At 42.8% G+C, this 24,376-nt stretch overlaps 1 protein-coding gene across 2 annotated transcripts in view; it reads left to right on the top strand.

Moving 5' to 3' along the window:
• Positions 1-24,376, top strand: part of LOC146253672 (C-Jun-amino-terminal kinase-interacting protein 4-like) — a 138,313-nt gene that overhangs the window by 68,758 nt on the left and 45,179 nt on the right. For both annotated transcript variants that reach the window (XM_084678627.1, XM_084678626.1), the window contains 3 exons: positions 12,160-12,252; positions 13,464-13,619; positions 13,727-13,913. In XM_084678627.1, the coding sequence (XP_084534753.1) occupies positions 12,160-12,252; positions 13,464-13,619; positions 13,727-13,913 (436 nt within the window). The remainder of the gene's footprint in view (positions 1-12,159; positions 12,253-13,463; positions 13,620-13,726; positions 13,914-24,376) is intronic.

The raw sequence follows: 24,376 nt of genomic DNA, 5'->3' as shown, positions 1-24,376 counted from the left end.
TTTAAAATGTTGACAAAACCCTAAACTTTGTTTTTATAATTCAGCTTATTGATATCTAGTCAACTTTTTTTCAATATCACTGATTATGTTCCATGAGTTTTTCAAATTGTTTCTGAGATTTACCCATGTAAATGTGTATGTGGAGAGCCTAGAGTGCTGACTGAAATGCTTCGAGCTTCGAAATCTGTTTCAAAAAGTATTTCTAGTTTGCCAGCATTGCAACAATTTTCACTCTTCATGCTTAATTTTTGGATCAATAGATTATTTGGTGTTGGTCATAGCAGTGGCGAAAATCTTCTATCAACTTGGGGGGGACAATTATATGACATTTTCTCAAGAGCAATTTCTGAGGGGGACACCAAAATGATTGCTGTAATTCTTTCTTTGCGTTCTGGTGTCATGAAATGCTCTGATGTCCGTCTTTCTTTTTTCTGCAATTTTTTACCATGCTGGCCACACACACAATGTGCAGGTTATTTACAGTAGGAGATGAGCTTCTATCATTTATTACCATTCTTCTAGAATAGGCTTCAATCTACCAGGTAGCTAGACAGTTAAGGAAGGTGAAACAGATTGGATTGACAAGGATTGACAGCCGTAGGAGTTCACCCTTTACACAACGCAAACTGCAACCTTTTGTCATATTCATATAATTCATGTTTTGGTTTTATATTGGCTGGCTTCCAAGAATAGCTGAATTTGCAGAGCTAGCGAGCCCCAATTCCGTTTGTGTGGTATTTGCCATCATCTTTGCTATCGCCAGTTTACTCCAGATCAGCACACAGGTGCTTCAAAGTCCCTAGAGACGATTTAGCTTTTGCAAGAGACCATTTTAGATAATTATGACAATGGTAGAATATAGTATAGTTCTGTTCAGTATCGCTAACCATGGCAAATGGATTTCGAAGAACTACAATATCCGTGCTGATCTTGGATTACATTGACAATAGCAAAGTTTCAATTTTTTGACAACGCCAAATGGAATAGGTGCTTGCTAATGTTTGCTCCTTCGGTTTGTTTGCAGCGAGCTTAGTGTGTGTGAACCTTGCCAACAAAGTGAAATCGCTGAGGTGCGATTAACTGGATTAATTTCACATTAGCTAGGCCTACCTGCATTTTAGAAAGTAGACACTCAAGTCACCTTGTCAGATAAGGAACATAACTACTGCATTGCTAGCTTCTCACTGACTCTGATTCAAACAGCTGGTGATGTTACTTAGCTAGCTAGTTAACATAGTGACCAAAGCAGGGAAAATTTTGAAAGTTATACATTTTTTGTTTAATTGTATTAAGTGGTAGAAATTAATTGTCAAAACAATCCTTTCTTACAATTACTTTCTGGACATCAGCCACCAACGACACAAACAGATACTGCAGGGTTGCCAAGTCTGTGTGGCAAAACCAGCCCAATAGTCAATCAAAATCAGCCCAAAACCAGCCCAATGGCCAATAAAACCAGCCTAAAAACCAGCCCAATATCAGATCTCAAAATATGCCCCTGCCAAACCATATACACAGGTTTTAAAGGGGCAATTGACTGTTTTTTTGGATATTTCACACTGTTCTTTAAGGTCTCCAAATAAGGTATGTAACATTGGTTGGTTTGAAAATGGCCCGGGTGCTGTTCTATGCCCACTGACAGATCCTCTGAATTGTTCCCGGGAAAAAACACTAGCTTTTCTCCTTTTATGGTATGCTCATTAATATTTAGATGAGCTGTGCGCTGATTGGTTGGTTTTCAACGAGTGAAGCTGGGGAGCAAAAACGCAACACGGCCAACAGCAGCACTCGCTGAAGTTGGAGACTTGAAATAAAAACGCGCAAATAAATCTATTGTGTCTACACAACACTGTTTTCAACAGATTGACTATATATCATTTGAAATGATAACATTACTTGTTTCCACTTCTGTTGTTGAAGCAAACTGGATTGACTTGGATGGGTAGAACGTTAGGCTACAGCTTAGCAACCAAACCATATCCTGATTCTACTCGGCTTCAGTTAGCTAGCTAAATAACTTGCTGAAAAATAACATGACCAAGATCTGGACAAACATGCTTCTTGAATTGTAGATTTACATTACACAGGTTATTTATTTGAATGAAACACAGTCAGGAACATGAATCAACGTTAGCCCCATTGCCAATAAACTAGGCTAAATTATCACACATTCTACCTATGCTCTTGCGTTAGCAAGCTAAACTTGTTTACATGCCTACAGTCTAGGTCAGTGGTTCTCAACCCTGTCCTCAGGGACCCACTGTCCTGCTTGTTTTAGATGTTTCCCTGCTCCAACACACCTGATTCAAATGCATGTTCGTTAGCAGGCTTCTACAGAGCTAGACAACGACCCTTTTATTTGAATCAGGTGTGTTGGAGCAGGGAAACATCTAAAACATGCAGGACAGGGGGTCCCTGAGGACCAGGGTTGAGAACCAGTGGTCTAGGTGTTACTAGTAACAGTTACTAGCAATGCTACTGTATCCTGTATCAAGCACCTGCCTTTCTCCAGTTCTTTCAAATAGATTATCTAGACAGGCGTTAGCAATAAGCCAGACTGCTATTTGTTTTCTGGCAATTTTTCGGAAGCTTCCCTTCTAATGCCGACTACAGCTAGTCTAGCTAGAGTCATTTGATGTGTGTAGAAACTTATTTAGCATTCTACCTGGTATGCTGTATTATACAGGAAATGTTAGCATTGCTAATAACTGTTGGCACAACATCATACTGTCCTTATAGGCGGTTGCAATGAGCATGCGGTCAGAACAGCACCTCTCTCCAGGTTCAGCTTCCTAGCAAATCCTGCTTGCAATTGTCCAAGGTTGTCAAAACTGTCTTGGGTGAAATTATCAGAGCAAATGAATGATTGAGTGTTGAACTTCGCCGGGATCTTCTCATAAGACAACAGCAGCCATGCCTGTTGAATGTTTGGCTCCTTGGGAAGACTGTGAGTGTTAGCCTTCCCTGTAAAGCCTGGAACACAGCATTTACGACCGTGGTCCATTTTCAATATCCTTGTTATAATTCAAAACGTTCTTCTTTGTAATTCCTTATAAGTAGCTTACACAGAGCAGCGCAGCTAAACTAGTATCGGAGATAGACGCTACCTCGGGCTGGTCTGGATGTAAATTCGGGGGCGTGACAAAGATACAGACCAGAGCCAATAAGAGGGCGATCACCGGTCCTACGTAGGACCGGTAGCTTTGTTGAAAAGCTAGCGTTTTACAGACAAATTTGTTTTTTTGAGATTTGAATAGGAAAGAGGTGTCAATGGACTTTGATATTCACGGTATGTTCATTTTACCGACCGAACTGTCGTTATTCAACTATGACAAGGTAAAATCGGTTTTGCAGTCAATTGCCCCTTTAAAGTCCAACAGCATTGCTATCATTGCCAAATCTATTGTAATATCTACAAAGTAACACCAACTGTTTAGTATGCCAGCATTAAAACCAGTTTTCAGGAGATTTGTTCAGGAGACTGAGAGCATTAGGCACGTGTGCACACTCACAGTGCGTGTGTGTATGTGGGTGTGCCCCATGTCCATGTGCTGATCTGGAGTCAGTTTGGCAGGATTTGGGCATAAATAAATTATTTCATTTAAAATATAGATTTTTATTTAAAGATATGAATGTAATTTGCATGCAAAATAGGTCTACCCGAACCAGCGGACAAAAAATTCAACCCGCGGCAACACTTCAAAAGTAGCCCATTCCGCGGGAAAACCGCGGACCTGGCAACACTGAGATACTCTCCGATTTTCAAACATGCATCTGCATCACTGCTGAGGGCTGGGGCTGTGGATCAAACCATTTTATTTTATTTTACAATTATTTAACACTTTAAAAAGCGCCATTGTGTCCATAATCAGCAAAGCGCTTTCATTGCATATTACTAATGTTATTGAAATTAAATAGTTATGTTTACAGTGATTTATTGGGGGGTGACAAATGTTTTTCCCAGGATTGGAGGGGTCTTGTCCCCCCCGGGATTTATGCCCAAGGGTCGTAAACAGTTGTCTGTGGAATTCAACAGACTTACAATTTTTTTCCAAGCCCCACGAAAGCGAGACAAAGTCCAACTCTTGCCCCATAGAGACCAATGCAAATCTGGTGACAAATTCTTTAGAGAAAGTAGAAGGAACACGTTTTTGAAACTGCCGGTAGAGTAGTAATTCTTAATCTATAATTTCAGCTACTAAAACAAATATTCTACTTCTTCTACTAACCTACTACAGTTTAACAGATCAGCTTTCAGCTTCTCTTCCCAATTGTATTTCAGCTCTTAACATTGTTAGATGATGCAATTCAGCTTCCACACTGCCTCTTTTGTGTGACTCTCACATTTTTTTATAATAATAATGGGTTAACACGACAACGCGATCGTTTGCTGATAACACACGCCCTCCGATAATTAACTAACGTGAATTTATCAATGATGGGAGACGAATACCGGAGCGAAAATGTATGCTTCAAACGACGGGACAGAAGATAACTTGATCGACTATACACAATAAAGACAAATTGCTTCACACAGTGACAAGTGGTTGTGATCACTTTTGAGGAGTTTAGCGCTACCTTTGATAGTTAGAGATGAAGCGCAAACGTTAGCTGCTCTGCTGCATGCCTCGTACACATGACATTCCAGTAACTTCATTCAATGCTGTGTGTTCAAATACTTCTTCATATTTGTTGTATTTCCTCCCTTCGACAAAATATACTTCTTACACGCGTTACAAGTGGCGTTGTTGTCATTTTGTCACGTGAAATACAACAAAACTTTAGAACGCTTCTGCCTAGTTGCCATGTTTGCTGCAGTTTCATTAAACTATAAAAGTTTGCGCATGCGCAACGCCACAGAAAACCGTTAGCAGAATTGTTATATAATTTGGCTGACGATTCCAAGGAATTGGTCCACTGGGAACCGGTTCGAAACAAGAATCGGTTCTTGATACCCATCCCTAGTGAGGATTGCCATGACTATATACAGGTAGCTACCGACTGCATACCTGGCTTCCTTTGCAATGGCTTACAGTCTTGCTAAACAGAAAACCAGTGACCTGGCAGGCTCGTTGGCTTTGAACGTCTTACTTTTCCCTTGCCAGGACACCAATTTATCCTAGTGAGCTATTCTCAGTACTGGAAATGACTGTATTCAGTTACTGTGTAAAAATATAAGCAATTTTTCAACTGGCAAGCGGTTGTCAGATTTAGCCAAAGTGTAAATAGCTGTAATTTAGTCCTATTTTGACATGTCAAGGTGATTGTGGTCTGAAGATGTTCTGTGCCGAATTTGGTGAATATTAGATACATTTTGAATAGGAATAGGGAAAACACTTTTTATAAAACGCAAAATGGCAGCCGAATCAATTCATCTGGTATCACAAGTTAACATGTATCAGACACGGGATCGCCTCCTAGCGGATAGATGACACAACCTTTTGTGGTCCTTTTTGGAACAGGGTCCCGAACACCTGTACCAAGTTTAATGTAAATTCAGCAAATATTTCCTGAGATATCATCTCACTTTCTGTTTTGGCGGCTTCATCGCCGACTTTGATCAATTTTACAGAAAAACTATTTTGAAAATCAAAAACCATTTAAAGGACGTTTGTGAGGCTTGATCTGAAGATAATTGGTGAAAATATTTTGCTTATTGCAGCGCCACCTAGAGGTGAAATGGCATGACCTATTGGACCTCTTTGGTTGACAACTTTGATTGGCTGTTCCAGTCAAAAGTTTTAGAAAATCAAAGAAACGTGATGTCTTTTGTGAGGCTTGGTCTGAAGAGGATCTGTGCCGAATTTGGTGAAGATTGGACAAACTTTATAGGAGGGGTAGCCTCCTTTAATTCACTGTAACTAACAATTTCGAAAATCAAAAATCCATACGATAACTTTTGTGAGGCTTGGAATGGGAATAGTAGACATGAAACTTGGTGACATTGATGAGGGGACTGGCCCCAAAGAGTATGCCAAATGTCACAACTTCTGACCATACGGATCTAGGGGCTGCCATAGACTCCCATGGCAGAAGAAGATGTATAAATATAGCTGCAAGCAGCAATGTGGTGGCCAAGCAGGTCAGATGACCCAGAAGAAACTTTCGACTTGCGGTGTACCTGGCTTCCTTTGCAGTGGCTTACAGTCTCGCTAAACAGAATCAGAGACATGACAAGCTTGTCAGCTTTGGCTGGATTCGAACCTCTGACGTGTACATTGCCAGGACACCAACTTATTCTAGTGAGCTATTCTCAGTGCTGGAAATCACAGATTTCAGTTACTGGGTAAAAATTTGATTTGTCCAAAGTTTAAACAGCTGTAATTCAGTTCTATTTTGACATGTCAAGGTGATTGTGGTCTGAAGATAATCTGTGCCAAATTAGGTGAATATTTGATATTTACCAAAAACAGTTCATTCATTCATTCAAAATAGCGGCCACATCAATTCAGCTGGTATCACAATTTAACATGTGTCAGACACAGGATCGCCCCCTAGCGGTTAGATGACACAACCTTTTGTGGACTTCTTTGGAACAGGGTCCCGAGCACCTGTACCAAGTTTTGATGTCGATTCAGCAAATATTTCCTGAGATATCTCATGTCCTGTTTGAAATGTGAAAAGGTTTGTGAGGCTTGATCTGAAGATAAATGGTGCCAAATTTTAGCTTATTGCAGGGCCACCAAGTGGTGAAATGGCATGACCTATTTTGGACCTATACCAAATTTGGTGTCAATGCATTAAAGAGGTGCTGAGATATGACCTCACTTCTTTTATGGTGGCTTGGTTGACGACTTTGATTGGCTGCCACTTTGATTGGCTGTTCAAGTCAATAGGTTTAGATAATGAAAAAAAACTTGTGAGGCTTGATCTGAAGATGATCTGTGCCAAATTTGGTGAAGATTGGACAAACCTCATAGGAGAGGTAGCGAAAAAATGGTATATTCAAAATGGCGGCCACATCAATTCAGCCACATCAATTTGATGTGGCTGCAACTAACAAACGGTTGCGAAAATCAAAGCTCGAGGGGATAACTTTTGTGAGGCTTGGTCTGAAGATCATCTGTGGCAATTTTGAAGAAGATTCGACAAGAATTGTAGGAGGAGTAGCGAAAAAACGCTTTTCCTTTACATTCAAAATGGCGGAGAATCTATAAGACTGGGTATGATGTCATAGAGTGCATTGAACTCGTCTTGATCCAGGGAATCCAACGATATCTCATTTTGGACAATGGGGCATATGGTTCAAAAGTAACATGTGTAAACACAACTTCAACTTTGACCCATTGGTGGTGCTATATGGTTGAAATGGGAGACATGAAACTTGGTGAAATTGATGAGGGGACTGGTCCCAAAGAGTGTGCCAAATTTCACAACTTCTGACCATGTGGTTGGGGCTGCCATAGACTCACATGACAGATGTGTAATAATAATAACTAGAGAGGGTACAATTTCTGGGGAAATTGTAGGGTGTGCTTGTTTGCTTCAGTTGCAGGTGGGTCAGTTTTCCCTTTTAATGATATTTCAAGCATTTAGCCTTCTCATATTGCATAATTGAAACAAGGTACCCCCTTTGAAACAAGCTACTGTAACGGTGCGTTGGGGCACCAACGGTACTGGGGCAGGCAGAGCGGGGCGTCGTCTTCCAATTAATTTTCAATGAAACCAGGCGTTGATGCTCGCGTAGGGCATTGTGGGAAGGCGAGCGGGGCGTCGATGCTCGCGTAGGGCATTGTGGGAAAGCGAGCGGGGCGTCGAAAGTTGAATTTTCTCAACTTTATGTAAATGCGGAGCGTTAAAACGCTGGCGTTGGCCAATCGGTTGGTGTCTTGTTTCTTGTAATGTAGCAACTGTTGGTAATGGTAAACATTTTTAGGTTTAACAATTTCAAGATGGAAGAGAGCAACTCATCGTATGTGTCTTACGTCTATGTTCGATTACAGAGACTTAAACAAAATAAAAATGATGCCTGGCGCAGGGTTGCTGAGGTTGTCGGCGTCAATGTTGTTGAAATGTGTATTTCAGTTTCGGCGCATTACGTAGCTTTCCTCTGTGCTAGGTGCATAGTCTAGCTAGCTCACCAGGCACACGATTGACATCCATCGTTGAAATGCTGGCTGGCAGCCACTCGCTATCTATACAGTGAATGTGTAGCGGCAAGTCATAATCTAGCGCTTGATTTGCAGAGATTTCGAGTAATATAATAAAGGGTACACATGTCAACGTTTATGTCTGATGTATCTTTTTTGTAGATAAGATCATGTCAGATCTAGAAAGCGTATCGGATTTTGCTTAATGTGTGTAAAAGTTGTATTTTGTCTGCACATTTGCCATGAATTATATGAACTACAACAGTGATGTAAGAGAACTACAGCTCTGAATTAATCTGTCTGACACGCCCCCGAGCGTGGTGCACTGTGGGAAGGCCAGCGGTGCAGAGCGGTAAAAAACACTGCAGTGTGAACGCATCGTAACAACATTGTCACTGGCAGTATTTCAGATGGAATTGCGATTCAAATAGTACCGTCTGCTAACTGAAAAAAAAGTCCCCCAAAACGTAAATAAGTTCAATATTAATTTAGGGGGACATGGCTAATTCAAAAGCAGTTTGCTAGAGGCAAGCTAGCTGCCGTTGCTATCCACACTCCACTGATTGTTTGAAAGCGCAGGAGAGAGGCCGTGGTTTGCGCTGATTTTAGAACAGGTAAGAGGGGTTGTTAGGCACGACGCGAAGCGGAGTCTCTGCCAGTTTTGTTTCGCCATGAAGGGGCTTATTTCCCCAATAATGACCGGTGTTCTATACATTATCCCGCTTATTACATGGCTACTTGCCAACAAAAATAACTTAACACAGTGTGTATTTTTACAATGTATTTTTTACCATTCGTATTGTTGATCAGCAGAAAAATAGTTGCTGATAAACCAGAATCATGACATGCTTGAGACTTTGGCTGGATTCGAACCTATGACCTTGCACTTCAACAGAACCCATCTTATCCCAGTGAGCTATTCTCGGTGCTAGGAATTACTGTGTTCAGTTACTGTAAAAAAAAAGGAAGCCGGGTGTCCTGTGGGAAGCGTTGTCAGATTTGACCCATGTATAAAAAGCTGTAATTCTGTTATATTTTGACAAATCAAGGTGATTGCGGTTTGAAGATAATCTGTGCCAAATTAGGTGAATATTTGGTATTCACCAAAAACGTTTCATTCATTCAAAATGGCGGCCACATCAACTCAGCTGGTATCCCAATTTAACATGTGTCAGACACAGGATCGCCCCCTAGCAGTTAGATGACACAACCTTTAGTGGACCTCTTTGGAACAGGGTCCCGAGCACCTCTACCAAGTTTGATGTTGATTCAGCAAATATTCCCTGAGATTTCCTGTTTTGGCAGCTTCATCGCCGAATTTGATGAGCTTTACCGAAATGTGAAAAGGTTTGTGAGGCTTGATCTGAAGATAAATGGTGCCAAATTTTTGCTTATTGCAGCGCCACCTAGAGGTGAAATGGCATGACCTATTTTGGACTTGTCAATGCAGTAAAGAGGTGCTGAGATATGACCTCACTTTTATGGTGGCTTGGTTGACGACTTTGATTGGCTGTTCCAGTCAAAAGGTTGAAAGAGAAGAGAGATGGGAAGGAAAGGGATGAAGGAGGATAGATGGATGGGAAGAAAAGAGATGGGGGAGGAGATGGATGAAGGAATAGAGAGGGATGGGGAGGAGGGGTAACGAAAAGGAAAGGGTTGGAGGAGAGGAAAAAGATGGGGAGGAGAGAGGATTGAAGGGGAGGAATGGAGAAGGAGTAGGGTTGCAAAGAAGTGGAATATTTCCGGAAACTTTCCATGGGAATTTAAGATGGGAAATTTTGAAAACTTCACAGGATTTAAAGGGAAGTCATTGGATGTAGTCTATGGGCTCAAATGCAGTATTGTTGCTTCAATAGTCCTGCTGTAGTGTGAAGGATTCTATAAATTATCCGTGCATTATCTATAAATTATCTGTGAGCAAGGTGTAGGTTGAGCCGGTGTCAATAATGGCTTTCCCTTTCCATGGGCCTACTGTGAGAGGCACCACTAGCTGATGGGGAGATGGGGTAGGTGTTTGGTGGGTATGGCCGAGGGTTTGGATTGTATGGGTTACAGCAGCGGTGTCAAACTCATTTTCACAGAGGGCCACATCAGCATTATGGTTGCCCTCATAGGAAATACGGTGTAACAATGTAAAAATATTGTTTTAGCTGTAGCTTTTGTGTCATATTCTGCTGCGATTGCAGTCTGCCTTTCTTGGACAATCTGCTGTTTTTCTCGGAGGCTAAATTTGGCATATTAACTGTGTTTGGTGTCAAAATGTCAAGGGAGATTGTACTCTTTAACGACCGACATCGCCTCATAAGTAAATTTGTGTTATGAGTCAATCCATACTGTTTTTTCTCCTTGAAGCACAAACATGTATTCGCTTTCCCAACTTTCTTGAAACTGCCTTCTATCCAGTGCCATATGCAGCCTGCTTTGACTGGGGGTGCAGCGAACGTCTGGGGGGTATCATGATTACGGAAAGGAATCGTATTATTTTTTATATTGTTGAGATTGCTTATTGATCCGAGTGTTAATCAGGCATGGAGCCAGAGGTTGTAAACATTTGGGATTAGCCCAGGTTTGATGTTTTGCTAGATAGGGACTTCCACAGATAATGCAAGCGTGCATAGCGCATGAGCAAAATAGCTTTTAGAGCTTTATGTAAAATAAACATTGCCGTTTTTCAACCTTGTCATGTGAAGGGGATGTCTTTATCATTTCTGGCTCCAAATTGTCGACAGGGGAAGCAGAAACATGCATCTAGCTTGGCTGAGTACTCTAACCAAGTTAGAGGGCGATACCAACTTGGGTTGAATGCCAGAGGACCTTGGCTGAAAATGCGCATGGGTTACGTTTGCAGATCCTTCTCCATCTATTGCCCAGCCTGACCAAAGCACCAACCATAGTGACTCTTTCTCTCTCAGTTGGCTGGCCAGTTTGTGATTTATGATTTTAAGTATGAGTTTGATAACCTCTTCCTCACTGATGTCAGGCTTTCATCTCCAACACAGAGAGTGGTACCTGTAAGCAAAGTCACGGATGCTCTCCTTATCCCCCTGAACCCAGTTGCGCACTCTGTCAGCCGGTTAATCAGCATAGTCCTCTGACAAAAACCCTGCCCGGAACTTGGTCTTGAAATCCGTCCCTAGTGGTGGTGCCGAGTTGTGCTACATCCCACCAGTCCCGCGCTGTCCCATGTAGGACATTCCTCAGAGTGGCTAGGCGTTCCCCATCACTAACAGGGTTGAAGGGGTCCGCACTGTTGAACGTAGGGAATTCAAGTATGATGGGCATAGAACCAATGGGGCGCCTTTGGTGAAGTGAGGAAGCAGCAGGATGGGTGTTACGGCCAGGTGAGTTAGAGGAACTGTGTCATCTGTACACCAGACAGGAACGGAGAAACAAACTCCTCCCTGTTACCTGCATCATGTGCCTACAAGGCCGTTGTGTGTTAGGTTTGGGAAGGCTCTGGAGAGGCACCTGAGGGCTCGAGTCCTCAGGCACCTCAGAACGCGAGTCCTCAATCATGAAATGGCTGTGTCATTAGAACTCATGCAGGTGCTCTTGAGAACATGTGCTCGGCTACACAGCCGGCAGTTCTCAAATTGATCTCACGGTACTTTGATTGATACGTCACAGTGACCTAGCCTCGGCGCCGTCTCAAGTTGGACAAAAAGTCTAACCAGATATCACTGCTTCAAGTCAGCCTGCTGCAGCCGGCTGTCAGCGCAGCAGGCTCTGCATGAAGTCGAACACACGTAACGGAATGGAGTAATGCACAGTGCATGCAGGGTGTGTGGCTTCAATAACCCTGCAGTAAGTAGTGTGCTGTGTGCATGTGATTGAGGATTGCAGTGTATAACAACAACTTAATTTGCATTAAATATGGTTATGCTGCTAGATGGGTTTTTAACTACATTTAAGTTCCCTGTTATCGGCTAACTTTCCAGTTTATTCCCGTTAATTCCCATATATTCCCGTTAATTCCCATATCCTCGTTAATTCCAATGGAAAGTTACCCCAGGAGGGACTAAGTGTTTGTCCTGTAGAATAATGTTGGATGTTATTCCTGTTCTCACAGGTGGCTAATGGTGGTCAATCAGAGAACAAGATGAAGAACCTGCCTGTCCCGATTTACCTGAGGCCTCTGGACCAGAAAGATGCTTCTATGAAGGTGAACACACACACCACTCTGTAGGGGGTTTAATATCGGCCAAACAACCAAAACAAATTCCCCTATGTTTGAAGGAAGATGGAAAATTGAACAGTGTGTTATCAAAGACTAAAAAATGCCAATACCAATAGAATTTGTTAATTGACTATATGGGTTAAATTAAAGCAAGAATGGTGAATGTAAAGTTAAATGAATTTGAAAAAAAATTTCAAATGTAAAACATTGCAAACGAATGAAATCAATTAATAAACATGTTACAAAATGAAGGCTTTAAAGATCCTGTAAAGTGGAATTGAAAATGGGGTTTAGGTTCATCACACCACAGAAGAATGTGTTGTTTATTACCCATCCAAATTTGAATGAAAAACTAAACTGACAAGTATGTTAAATTTTGCTTTGAAATTGTGAGAAAATCAGTCTTCTCTGCTTGAGACTGGAGGGGGCGTGTCTCCTAAAGTAGCTGAATAATTTATTGAATTTAGCAACAACAGCAACTCTAGCTAAATCAATTGCAGATATCAGAACAGCCATACCTGCAATCTCTGAGTGTTTTATGTGTTCATTACTTTGTCATTGTACCAGCTGAGTAACAGAATGCAACCGTCTGTGATCTGACGTAGATCGGTCGCAGTGACGTAGATCGGTCGGGTTTTGGGTCCGCCTACACAAAACTTGAGCAAAAATTTGAAGAGAAACTGTTCAACGGTCTAACTCCGCATCTCAGTGCGACAAAGTTTTTGCGCTTTGCACATGCTTTCAGGAACTCATTTCACATGTAAATAATGTACTGAGAAGCAAATCATGGCATTTGCTTTACAGGATCTTTAAGTCTTACCTACTCTACTTTGATTATTGTAAACCAGAGAGGAAGCAAGAGGTGAGGAAGGAGTAGGACAAGCCAGAGCTGAGGAGATGAAGAATCCACAGAACAATGCTTCACAATTCCTTTTATACCCAAGAACAAACTAATCACACCACATCTTGACCCTTACTTATCAACATATGACTAGCAATGCTACAGTAAGTTAGGCAATGAGATGTGAGAGCCATCAAGTAGAGACTCCATCCAGCAGCTCCAGATTTTAGCATATGAGTGGTGGGGGCAGGGTGACACCCAGCCTTACAACTTTAAACATAAAATAGATTTGTAAAATAGAAGCACAATATCAATTGATGGTGTTTGTAATATTTAGGTCTTGTCTTTTCTTCAGCTGTGGTGTGCTGCAGGTGTGAACCTGTCAGGGGGCTGGACCAGAGAGGGCGGGGCCATGTTGGGGGCCAGTGAAGTCTCAGGGGTGGAGCTTGAGGTAACCAAACAGAAGAAAGGCTCTCAGAACAACCTGGACCAATTGGAGCAGGAGAACAAGGTAAGGAGGTAGTAAAGCAGCCAATCATAGGGTCCACTATAAACACTCCATACTCCAAACAAGGCCCTGCATTCAAAGACTTGGTGCTCAACATCTCCTCACCTCAGGACCAAGAAAAGGGGGAGCTGGAGAAGGAGCAGCGTTTTCATGATCAGGTGTCCAGCAGAGTATGGATCTGCACCAGCACTCACTCCTCCACCAAAGTCATGGTAATGGATGCCAATCATCCCTCTGACCTTCTGGACAGCTTCTATGCCTGCAACTCCCACGTCCTCTGCATCACCAGTGTACCAGGTCTGTGTGTGTGTGTGTGAGAAAGAGACATTGATACACAGGGCTCTAGACTGCAACTAAACGGTCACCAATATTTGAGACTGCAAGTATTTTCTTAACTACTCGTACATGTGCATCCTGCAAATTAGACTTTTTTTTCTTACTCGCACATGTGCAACCTGAAAATTAGAATTTGTTTTTTCTAGGAGGGAATTAGGAGGGAGCGTATAGAGAGAGATGTCTCAAAATTATTCGTAAATGCAAGTGTCATGATCCACAAATGGTAAAGTTACACATTGTTTTAGCTAGCTAGCTTGCCATCTCACTGTTAAGCAATTTTCAAGTGATTTTTATTTACTGTCGAAGACACACCATCAGCATGCAATCCTTCTTGTCCAGCCATAGCTAGATAGCACCCTAACGGAGCCAAATCCCTGAATGCACTACACAGCCATCAATGCAGAGAACAACACTGCCCTCTACCGGATGTCACTGTCGAAAGGGGAGGAGGGGGCTTACATGTGTGAATCAAGAGCTATTTGTGTGTGGATGTATGCAAATTTCTCAAAATTACATAATTGGAAGAAGGATTGTACGCGTGTATTGGGCGATCCACAACTGCAGATTGTAGATTTACAAGGGGCAGACCATGAGAAATACCCACACAAAATGTAAAGTATTTTAAGGAATTACAAACAATATATTTACGAATAGACATCTATGTGTACAAATCATAGCACATTTATGAAAATGCCAACTTACAAATCACAATTAAGGATTTTGTTTTTGTGGATCGCAAAACACATTTCTAAATTGTGGAACATTTGTGGATCATGGTACTTGCATAGACATAGGGAGACATATCTCCCTCCATAAGAACAAGTCTGCCACAGTTGGCCAACGTTTGTGAGGGGGGAGGGTCCGTAAGTGATTATTCAACTGTGTGGGTAACATCATCCACACTCGTGTGTCTCGCAAAGGGAGTGATTGGCGGCTAATATTAACTAAAATCGGCATGAAAGTTAAAAATCTATCAATGTAGTTTAATTGGTTATGTAACATTGGATAGAACGGTGGACCGGTCACTGTATCAGCTCACAGCAGGCACATACTACTGTGCAATTAGCGAGTATTTTGTAGAGAAATGTCCATGTCACACCACAACAGTTATTTACACTCGCACAAGTGCTTCTGTATGGAGTTGGAAAGACAGGAGGTCGGCAAACTTCTCCCTTTTGGCACACAGCTTTGTGCATTGTTTATTCAAGTAGGCCTACAAAGATGATACTTTTTGAACATAAAACGTAGCTAGCTACCCACAACATAGCCCAGACCTTAAAGGTGCAGTGTCCACTTGAACCTGTCCAGTGACTTACGCACAAGTAGTTTGTTACACTCCCAAAAGTGATCTGTTTCAGCAGATCAGTCCCTGTCCCACCAACACTGAGTCTTACATTTGCATTTACATTTATTCATTTGGCAGACGCTTTTATCCAAAGCGACTTCCAAGAGAGAACTTTATCAAGTGCATAGGTCACTGATAATGGCCGCGTTTCCCAGATTCAATCGTTCTTAAGGATTTAAGAAGGCTCTTAAGAAGGGTTCGGCTAAGAAGAAGTGCTAAGATAGGGGTGTTTCCCTTCTTAAGATCCTGCCAAAGAAGCCTCTTAAGAAGCTCTTAGTGGGAGCTGTCCACCGCCGTGGTGTTGAAACTAAATCAATCGATGCCAGGAAAATCGATTACCCACCACTTTATCAGCGCACGAATCACACACAACACCGTGTAAGGCCGTAATCATAATACATATTGGGGGGACACATCCCCCCCGCTATTCAAATCTGGTCACAATGTCCCCCCCAATATATTGATATAAAAATATAACTGTGCTACGCTACAACAGGCAACCACGCACGCTGTCCGAAATTATCATAAAAAATGTAATTCGTACCCCCCAATGTTGACTCCATGGCTACGGCCTTGAGCCCTATACATGATAGTTGATGTGTGATGGTAGTGGTAGTGGGTTTATTGTTGGGAGTAGTGGATTGGGATCAGTGTGCCATCCACGACACCGACTACCCGGGGGATCCCAGCCATGGCATGAAATCCACTGTGGACCTGGCGGACCTCGTCCCGTGTGGTGGGCATTTGGATGTGTCCAGGCATGGCGCAGGATGTCACGGCTGCCACACCCCGTGAAACCGATGCCTTGCTGAGGATGGTGCCGTCCCCCACCACATCCAGGAAGCTCCCCACTGCGTAAAAACGCAACAAAGCCAGGAGCTGCACTTCCGGGTTGAGGGCAAAATTGCAGCGGGTTGCCCTCCGGATGTGTGGGGACTCTAACGTGACGAGGCGTTGGATCTCCATACGGGGAAGCCGGTACTTGGACTGGACAGCCCGGTCCGACAGCACATTCAGTGGGGAGAAGTGCTGATGCACATAGGTATTTATAAACTATCTGGCTTTGCGCACGGCGACGCTGTTGATTAGCAGCGAGAATATGCTGTATTGCAGCAATGGTGTTTCACTCGCGTGGACTTCAGCAACGCCTTTATATATAGACTGAGGTGGAGCCTCGATCTCTTGATGAGGTTCCAGCCGAGTACAATTACACCTGTCAGTTTCCCTGATTTCTGTGAAATACCACAGGGTTTTGATGTTTTTATATCTAATGTCAACTCATGCAGATGCCGAATGTTTGTGAAAACGTAATGAGTGATAGTAATGATGATTCATTTTATTTATGTAGCTACAGGAACACATGAGCAATTATTTATTTTTATATCGTTATTTTTCTTATTATGCTATTATTTTTCTTGCGTCAGTGTTCTGCTGCTGTGGGCGCACATTTATCATCACGCATGGTTTTAGTATTCCTTTGAGTGTCAGATATAACTTTCCCTGACGCGGCTGCAGTGAGCGTTTGGTCGCTAAGAAAGCTGTTAAGTGGGTCAGGCTGATCTTACATTTCCTTCTTAGTGAAAGATCTTCTTAAGCTAAGAACGACTCTGGGAAACACGTCCTTCTTTCACAGTACTCTTAAGAGCGCTCCTAAAAAGGTTTCAGCGCTTAAGAGCTTCTTAAGGAATCTGGGAAACGCTGCCAATAACAACAAGATAGCCCCAAAGCATTGCGGGTAGCCAAAACAAGAAGCACACATTGTGAACAACCAAAAAATAAGTGCCAAAGGGAAGAACCATAAGAGCCTGTAGTTAAGCAAGTTACAATTAAACAACATGAATCTCTAAGTGCAAGTGTACCTGTAGAAAAGGCAAGCAACAGTAAAAATAAAAATAATATGAACTCAAATAGATTATTTCGCAGCGAATACAACAGTTTAAATCAGTTACCACTAACCAACAAGAGCAACAAGTCGAGTCATTGTGATCCGTGAGGAAACTAGCATTGGGTTCAGCAAACCATTCCTAAGTACCGTTATACTCCCGGAACAAGTGGGTCTTGAGCTTTCTCTTGAAAGTGGAGAGACAGTCTGTGTCTCTGATGGAGGTGGGGAGTTGATTCCACCACTGGGGGGCCAGGCAGGAGAAGAGCTTGTGTTGGGACCGGGTGGTCTTGACAGGTGGGACCACCAGGCGGTTGTCTGAAGAAGACCGTAGGTGGCGGGTGGGGGTGTAAGGCTGCAGGAGAGACTTGATGTAGTCGGGTGCAGTCCCGTCTTGGGGGGAAACCAGTGCCTTGTGTTGAGTCAGCCAAGAGCCTTGGTTTTATCCTGGTGTACTGTCCTCACCAAACGTTGCTCCTAGCGAACATATGTCTGGCTATACAGTGAGCTAAATACTTCCTCAATCATCCCTCCAAGGAACAAGCAGGTTTCGTATTGGCAGGTTTAATAAAGAGAAATTGTAAAACTGTAACACAGAAATACAAGACCACAGTAAGTATATTCACTCTTATGCCACAATATCACAGGATTAAACAAGATGACATGTACAACATACATGTAATAGCTGATGATAGTAGAGTAGCCTAACTAAACCGAATGGAATTAGCATGCTAAATCGCTAGCAAAAGTGCTAACCACCTGGCGATCTCTATACAGAGCTAATTGTACAACAATAAGGAAATAATATAATATATAACTGCATATTAACTTGAACACTTACAGATGATGCCGTCTTAAGGCTACAAATATATTGGAGATACAGAATTACTGAACTAAAATAATACTCTCACTCGCATCTGGGAGACGACTAAACCACTTTCTCACTTTAAAGCTACTTTGTCTAAAACAATTTGAGGTAGGATTAAATTAACCTCTAGGGGGCGCATGGAACATCTAGCAGGTCCGTGACACCTGGACAGGCAATTTTTAACGACCAAGTGGACTCCATGGTTACAAAGGCATCTAGAAGACTACACCATCTACGGCTTCTTACAAAACAGGGCACTAGTGTTGCTGATCGATGCAAGTATACATTACTCTTGTAAGACCTCTGCTTGAGTATGGACATGTACTACTGGTGGGCTGTAGTAAAGAACATGAAAGGACCATCGAAAGAGTACAAAGGAGGGCACTCAGGATTGTCTCACTAGGGGGTGGACGCAGCGTACCACCTCTACCAACCCTGAAGGAAAGACGGGAGACGGCTGCAGTAAAACTGCTGAAAGACATGCTTGAGGAAAGCCACCCTCTGCATGACCTTGTACCACCGACTAGGGCCACAGGGCGGACTCTAAGAAATAACTCAAAACTCACCATCCCAACAGCCCGTACAAAAAGACAGCAATTCATTCCTCCATCAGGCTATCCGTCTTTACAATGAGTCAAATGGCTGAGGACATATCAGTATTATGTATGTGATATTCTTGTGACTTGAATGTTTGGTACTTGTATGTGTATATTATCTTTATATTATCTTTATATTGAATCTGCCCATATCTATGTACTTGTGAATTTAGTTATCACTGTTTGATTTTGAATATGTACTGTAGTAATCCGTGTAAAATCAACACAATTCAGTGTTGGGCTGCCGCCATTCGTCGACGTCATTGATGATGTCGACGCTGAAAATGCGTCAACATCAATATTTTAAATCAACGCATTTTTTTAAATGATAAAAAAAAGCAAAAAACGCTTCAATTCATTATAACAAATGATCTTCTTCAATATCACAACGTAATTGGTGCTTGCATGACGTCAGTCGCTGTTGGCTGAAGTCATTGGTCGGCTCCAGTCAACGCTCAAATATCATGGCAGCTGCAGCAGAGTCCGACTTGGTTCTGAAACCCGAGTCCCCAAATACCCAAGGTTTCAAAAGTATGGGAATACTTCGACTTAACGCTATCACCAAACAATAAGGTGGTTTGTACACTGTGCAAAGTTGCAATGGCATACCACAGCAGCACTTGCACTATGCTCGAGCACCTGAAAAGAAAACATACAGGCGCTGTACTGGATGATTGACTGCCAGAAAAGGCAAAACCACCGTTGTCTGGTGTTGTCTTCTCATGTTTATTAGGGAAAGCCTTTTAATATATGTTGTCATTGTAGCTGCTAAATACACGCATTATTAAAGCTATAAAGTTGTCTGCCTGCTACCTTAGAGTTTCCATTGAATACATGTTTAGGTAGGTTAGAATCTGGGTTTATTCTACGTTGGTTGATAGGATGGTTCTCTAGGTTAGCTCTTGCTATTTAGCTAACCGTAACCATGACGCGTTGCTTGGACAACGGAGTATGGAGTACTAATCAATAAAATAGTCTATAGATTAATCAGAAAAATTGAAAAACAGAAAAACAGAAAAATAGTTGTTTGTGGCAGCCCTAATTCAGTGGTACATACTCGACACATTGTGCACTGAGAGTTGATTCTCAATAAAATTGAATTGAAAAGTATTTATAGGTTGCACAGATTACATTTCGAGAGCATATGTGACCAAAATGGCCACAATTTTGAGCCTTGTAAAAAATTAGAAATCAAATATAAGTACATTTTATTTGTGGAGTACTTAATATTTTCTTTTATAAGAAATTGCCCTCTCCATGTGGTCATTTTATATGAACTATGTGTTTGTAACAGACGTGAGCTGTCCAGTCTTATTAATCCCTGCGTTGTGTCTTTCGTGATAATGAATGATGAGACGAGATGTTGCAATTCGGGTTGGTCTGTCCTCTACAACGACGTATTAGGGCCAGTAGGTAAAAAAAAAATAATATTCCAAAATTAAAGTCACAAATTTGCGAGAAAAAAGTCTGAATTATACTATTCAATAGGATTCAGCAATAAGGAAATAGGCTACTCCTGATTTTTGCCCAGAATCACCAGATTGTAATAAGCATTCGGACTTTGAAAATACATTGCAGTGATTTGGGCCTATTCAGAAGGAAACATCATACTTATTTGGATGAGGTGATAGCTCTTGTGCATCAGGAACTACAATGCAATGGACAGATGCAAGGATATCGCTAGTTACATCCACAGGCAATTCAAATTCGATTTGTGGTTCAACATCAGGACACAATACGACAGATCCTCAAATGAGTCGATCCTCAAGGTGTGGATCAGTTTAGAAAAGAGCAGCGTCTTGGCTGTGTCCTGTTGTACCACAAACCAATTGAAAAGTATAATTTGATCAGGTCATCCATTACTGCAGGCTTTGTACATGGCAAGCGACGGCGTCTGTGCTGTGATGAGGTTCACCATGCAAAGTGAAGAAATGAGATTCCTTGAGAAAAAACAAATCCACATTTTCAACTTAATAATGTTGGAGAATTTTTTTCTCACAAATTTACTAGTTTTTTTCTCGCAAATCTGTGACTTTATAAACTCTGAGAATCTCCGACTTTTTTCTCACAAATTTACTAGTTTTTTTCTCGCAAATCTGTGACTTTGAGAACTCTGAGAATCTCCGACTCGCAAATTTACGGCTTTAATCTTGGAATATTACCCCTCCTCTCTCCTCCGGCGCCAATTCTTTTTTTTACCTACTGGCCCTAATACGCCGTCGTAGTCCTCTGTATGGTACTGTTCTGTTTCGAGGTAAAATAAATAAAAACATTCAGCAAAATAGTACCCTCAAACAAAACAAAGAGAGATTGAGAACAAATACCAAACCCCTTGTTAATCCATTTTCTTATAGGTTTTTGTACCATTGACTCAATAAGGCGATTCAAAGTCTTAATAATTCTACCTGCCCGTGTGCTAACAGGGCTGTGTGCCTGCCCAGAATATCTTGGAACGGGAACTGTCAGTAGTGGAAGGGGTAGTGTCAGAGACAATGGATGGAGAGTCCAAGACAGGGAACGGAGCAGCAGCAGGGCCTCCTCACCAATTGTTTCCAGTTCCAACATAGAGGCTGTGTTGGTCACCGGAGCCTGGGAACCAGAGTCTAGCTCCCCATCCTCAGTTAGCAGGTCCATATCCTCCTCTTCCACACTATCAGACTGCCCTGAGCCATTGTTGGAATCAGCAACAACATTGCTCTCCACAGCTTACACGTCGGTGGGAAATGGCAGGAAGTTTACTTCCAACAGCAGGTTCCTGTGCACAACTTTGGCATTTCCGGACACATCCTTTATCTTGTAAACATGGATGTCAGGATTTACAGCAACAACTGTGTACACCAGGGGCCCGTTCTCCATACGTCGCTTATTACATCCGAGATCAAATGACACATCCAAGATGACATCATCTTGCTAATCATGATCTGGCTAATTCGGTTGTTTGAACACCCATGTTGTTTATAATTAGTATAACTGCGCGTTGGTCAAAAAGGGGTTATGTATCGATAGTAAAAACCTTGATCACCATTACTGCTATTGGCTGCTTACATAAGTCTATGGCTGCTCACCGTGGCCAAAAAGAGTACCTAATTTTTTCCACAATAGAGCCAACAGAGCAACAGCTTGCTCAAAGGTTACTCCGAATTTGAAGAGTTAATCAGAAAGCCAGGGAACACCTCAAAGTCTGCAAAATCCAAGAAAGAGGGCTGGCAAAAGTAGCAGACCAAATTAAATGTATAGTAGTGACCACGTTAGATGTTTTATCGCTTATTACAGTAAGCTAGGCCTATGTTTTTTAATTTTCATACTTTGTTTATCATCTTTAATGTCATATAATGTGGTTTTAAAAAATAATAAAGGATGTAAATGACACCCTCTCAAAAAAGTATTGGCTAGCAGCATATCGCCCTGTGCTTAAGGATCTATCACGCAATGAGCAATTAATTCGGTTTCATGTTAAATTCTGCTTATTATTCTTGCACCTTCCGCAACAGGTTGTTGTCGTAAAAACGGACAGACATGTCTGTGTTACACTTCCTGTATCACCTCTGCTCATATAGTCGCAATCAAATCTGGTTTACATAAAATAAGCCTGCTCTCGAGCAGGTGTTGCTATGACAGCAAGTCCAGAATGAGCTTCGAAGAACCAAACAGTCCTAGATAATGCCAAATCGTCAACAATCAAATCCAGCTCACCGAGTTAGCGACGTACGGAGAACGGGCCCCTGGTCATCCCACTTGTCAGCAAGCTTTTTCTTGCCCCACTCACCCTTATTTGCCACCAGCACCCAATCTCCAAATCTGAGGTGAGTACCCTTGATCCGCTTATTATACTGGCGGGCCTGATGCTGCTGCTCATCCGATGAATGCTGCTGAGCAATCTGTATAGCATTCCTGAGACCTGAAAGCAAAGATTGGCATACGAGTGGTAATCAACAACGACAGGATCACAGAACACCTGCTTGAACATGATGTCCTGGCAGTCTTGGGACGCAGCCAAACATCAGGAAGAATGGAGCATGACCCGTAGTCTCGTGCAGAGTGGCGTTATACGCAAAAGTGAGTGCCTGAATTTGCTGCGGCCAATGTTGTTTTGCCCGAAGAGGGAGGGTACGAAGCATGTTCCCTAGGGTTCGATTAAACCTTTCCGTCCCGTCATTACCCATAGGATGGTATGCGGTATTATGGGATTTTGCCACACCAGCCAAGTGAAGCAGCTCTCCTATCAAGTTGCTCTTGAAGTTTGCTCTGCGATCAGAATGGATCCTTTCTGGAAATCCATAGACACAAAACACACTGTCCCAGAGTTTCTTGGCTACCTGCTTAGCCGTCTGGTTGGCGCATGGGAATGCGTGGCCTAACTTTGTAAAGTGGTCCGTAACGACAAGGACATCAAGGATCGCTGTTTGTTGTCTTCCACCGACCAGAAATCCATACAGACCAGCTGCATCGGGGCCGATGTCTTGATACTTTCCAGGGGTGCACGAGCAGACGGCTCTGGAGACTTCCCAAGAACACATCTCTGACAGCACCTCACATACTCCTTGATACCTGCCTCCATGTCTGACCAGAAGAACCGTTGTTTTGCTAGAATCAGTGTTCGAGCTTGGCCCTGATGACCGGCCATGTCATGAATGCCTGACATCCCTCTGTCCCTCAGTGCCTGTGGTAGCACATACTGAGACCTATTCAGTTTAGTAATTGGGTCTCTTGTCACCCTATACAGGATGCCGTCTACAACCTCCAGCATATCCCATTGCTTGAACAGCCTGAGAGCCATTGAATCAGCACCGTGCTTTTCCCTCCTCGACGGTCTTCTCCTCTGCAGAACAAAAGGCAACACCTTCCTGATGTAGGGATCCTACTGTTGACCTTGCTGCAGCTCCTGAGAAGAGAACACCGGCAGAGTGTCCTGACCTGCCATCCAACTGTTGGACATATTGGACCAAGCTGACTGCTTTGGATTCAGCAGCTGACTCCCAACGACAGTGGGTCTGGCAGAGAGCACCAATCTCCTCAGAGGTATAAGAGTTCTTAGATGACAAGGTCGGTGTTGGGCTCAAGGAACACTTGGATTGAGACTGACAGGTGAGCCAGAAGACATCCTGGACCGACTCATCCTCAGTCCGCTCTGCTTCACCAAGGAGACGATGGTACGGTTCCCCGAGCAATCTCTGACCCACTGGCTTGGCAAATAGGTCTCGGCTCAGTGTGTCAGCACCAACATTCTTGATCCCCGGTACGTGCTTAAGATCAAAGGTGTGGGATGCCAGCTTAGCAACCCAACGCTGGTCACAACATACCAGCTTAGGATTCGTGAAAAGGTAAGTAAGTGGATTGTTAGCAGTCCAGACAGTGAAGGTATGGCCCTTCAACCAGTGAGAGAACTTCTCGCGGACGCTCCAACTTCAAAGCCAAGAATTCCAGCCGGTGTGCTGGATACTTCCATGTGCTGCACTCAACGTCTTGCTTGCAAAAGCAATTGGTCATGCTCTGTCCTCTCCTGGTGCAACCTGAGACAGTACTGCGCCCGATCCGTCCAATGAAGAATTGTTTGGATGGGCAAGCACAATGCACTCCAACAGCCTGTTCTTCAGCATATTGAATGCAGTTTCACATTCCGCCATCCAGTCAGATAGAGTTAGGTTCCGGAATGCACCCGGTTTCCTCTTGTCCTTAGCGATCCCCCCCCCCCCTCTTCTGACCAGCTGTCAGTGCAAATAGGGGCTTGGCAAG

Source organism: Hypomesus nipponensis, chromosome 17 (assembly GCF_054491055.1).
Source record: "Hypomesus nipponensis isolate SF chromosome 17, ASM5449105v1, whole genome shotgun sequence".
Lineage (NCBI taxonomy): Eukaryota > Metazoa > Chordata > Actinopteri > Osmeriformes > Osmeridae > Hypomesus > Hypomesus nipponensis.
Note: the sequence above shows the minus strand (reverse complement) of the source record. Positions and strands in the feature narration are given on the sequence as shown.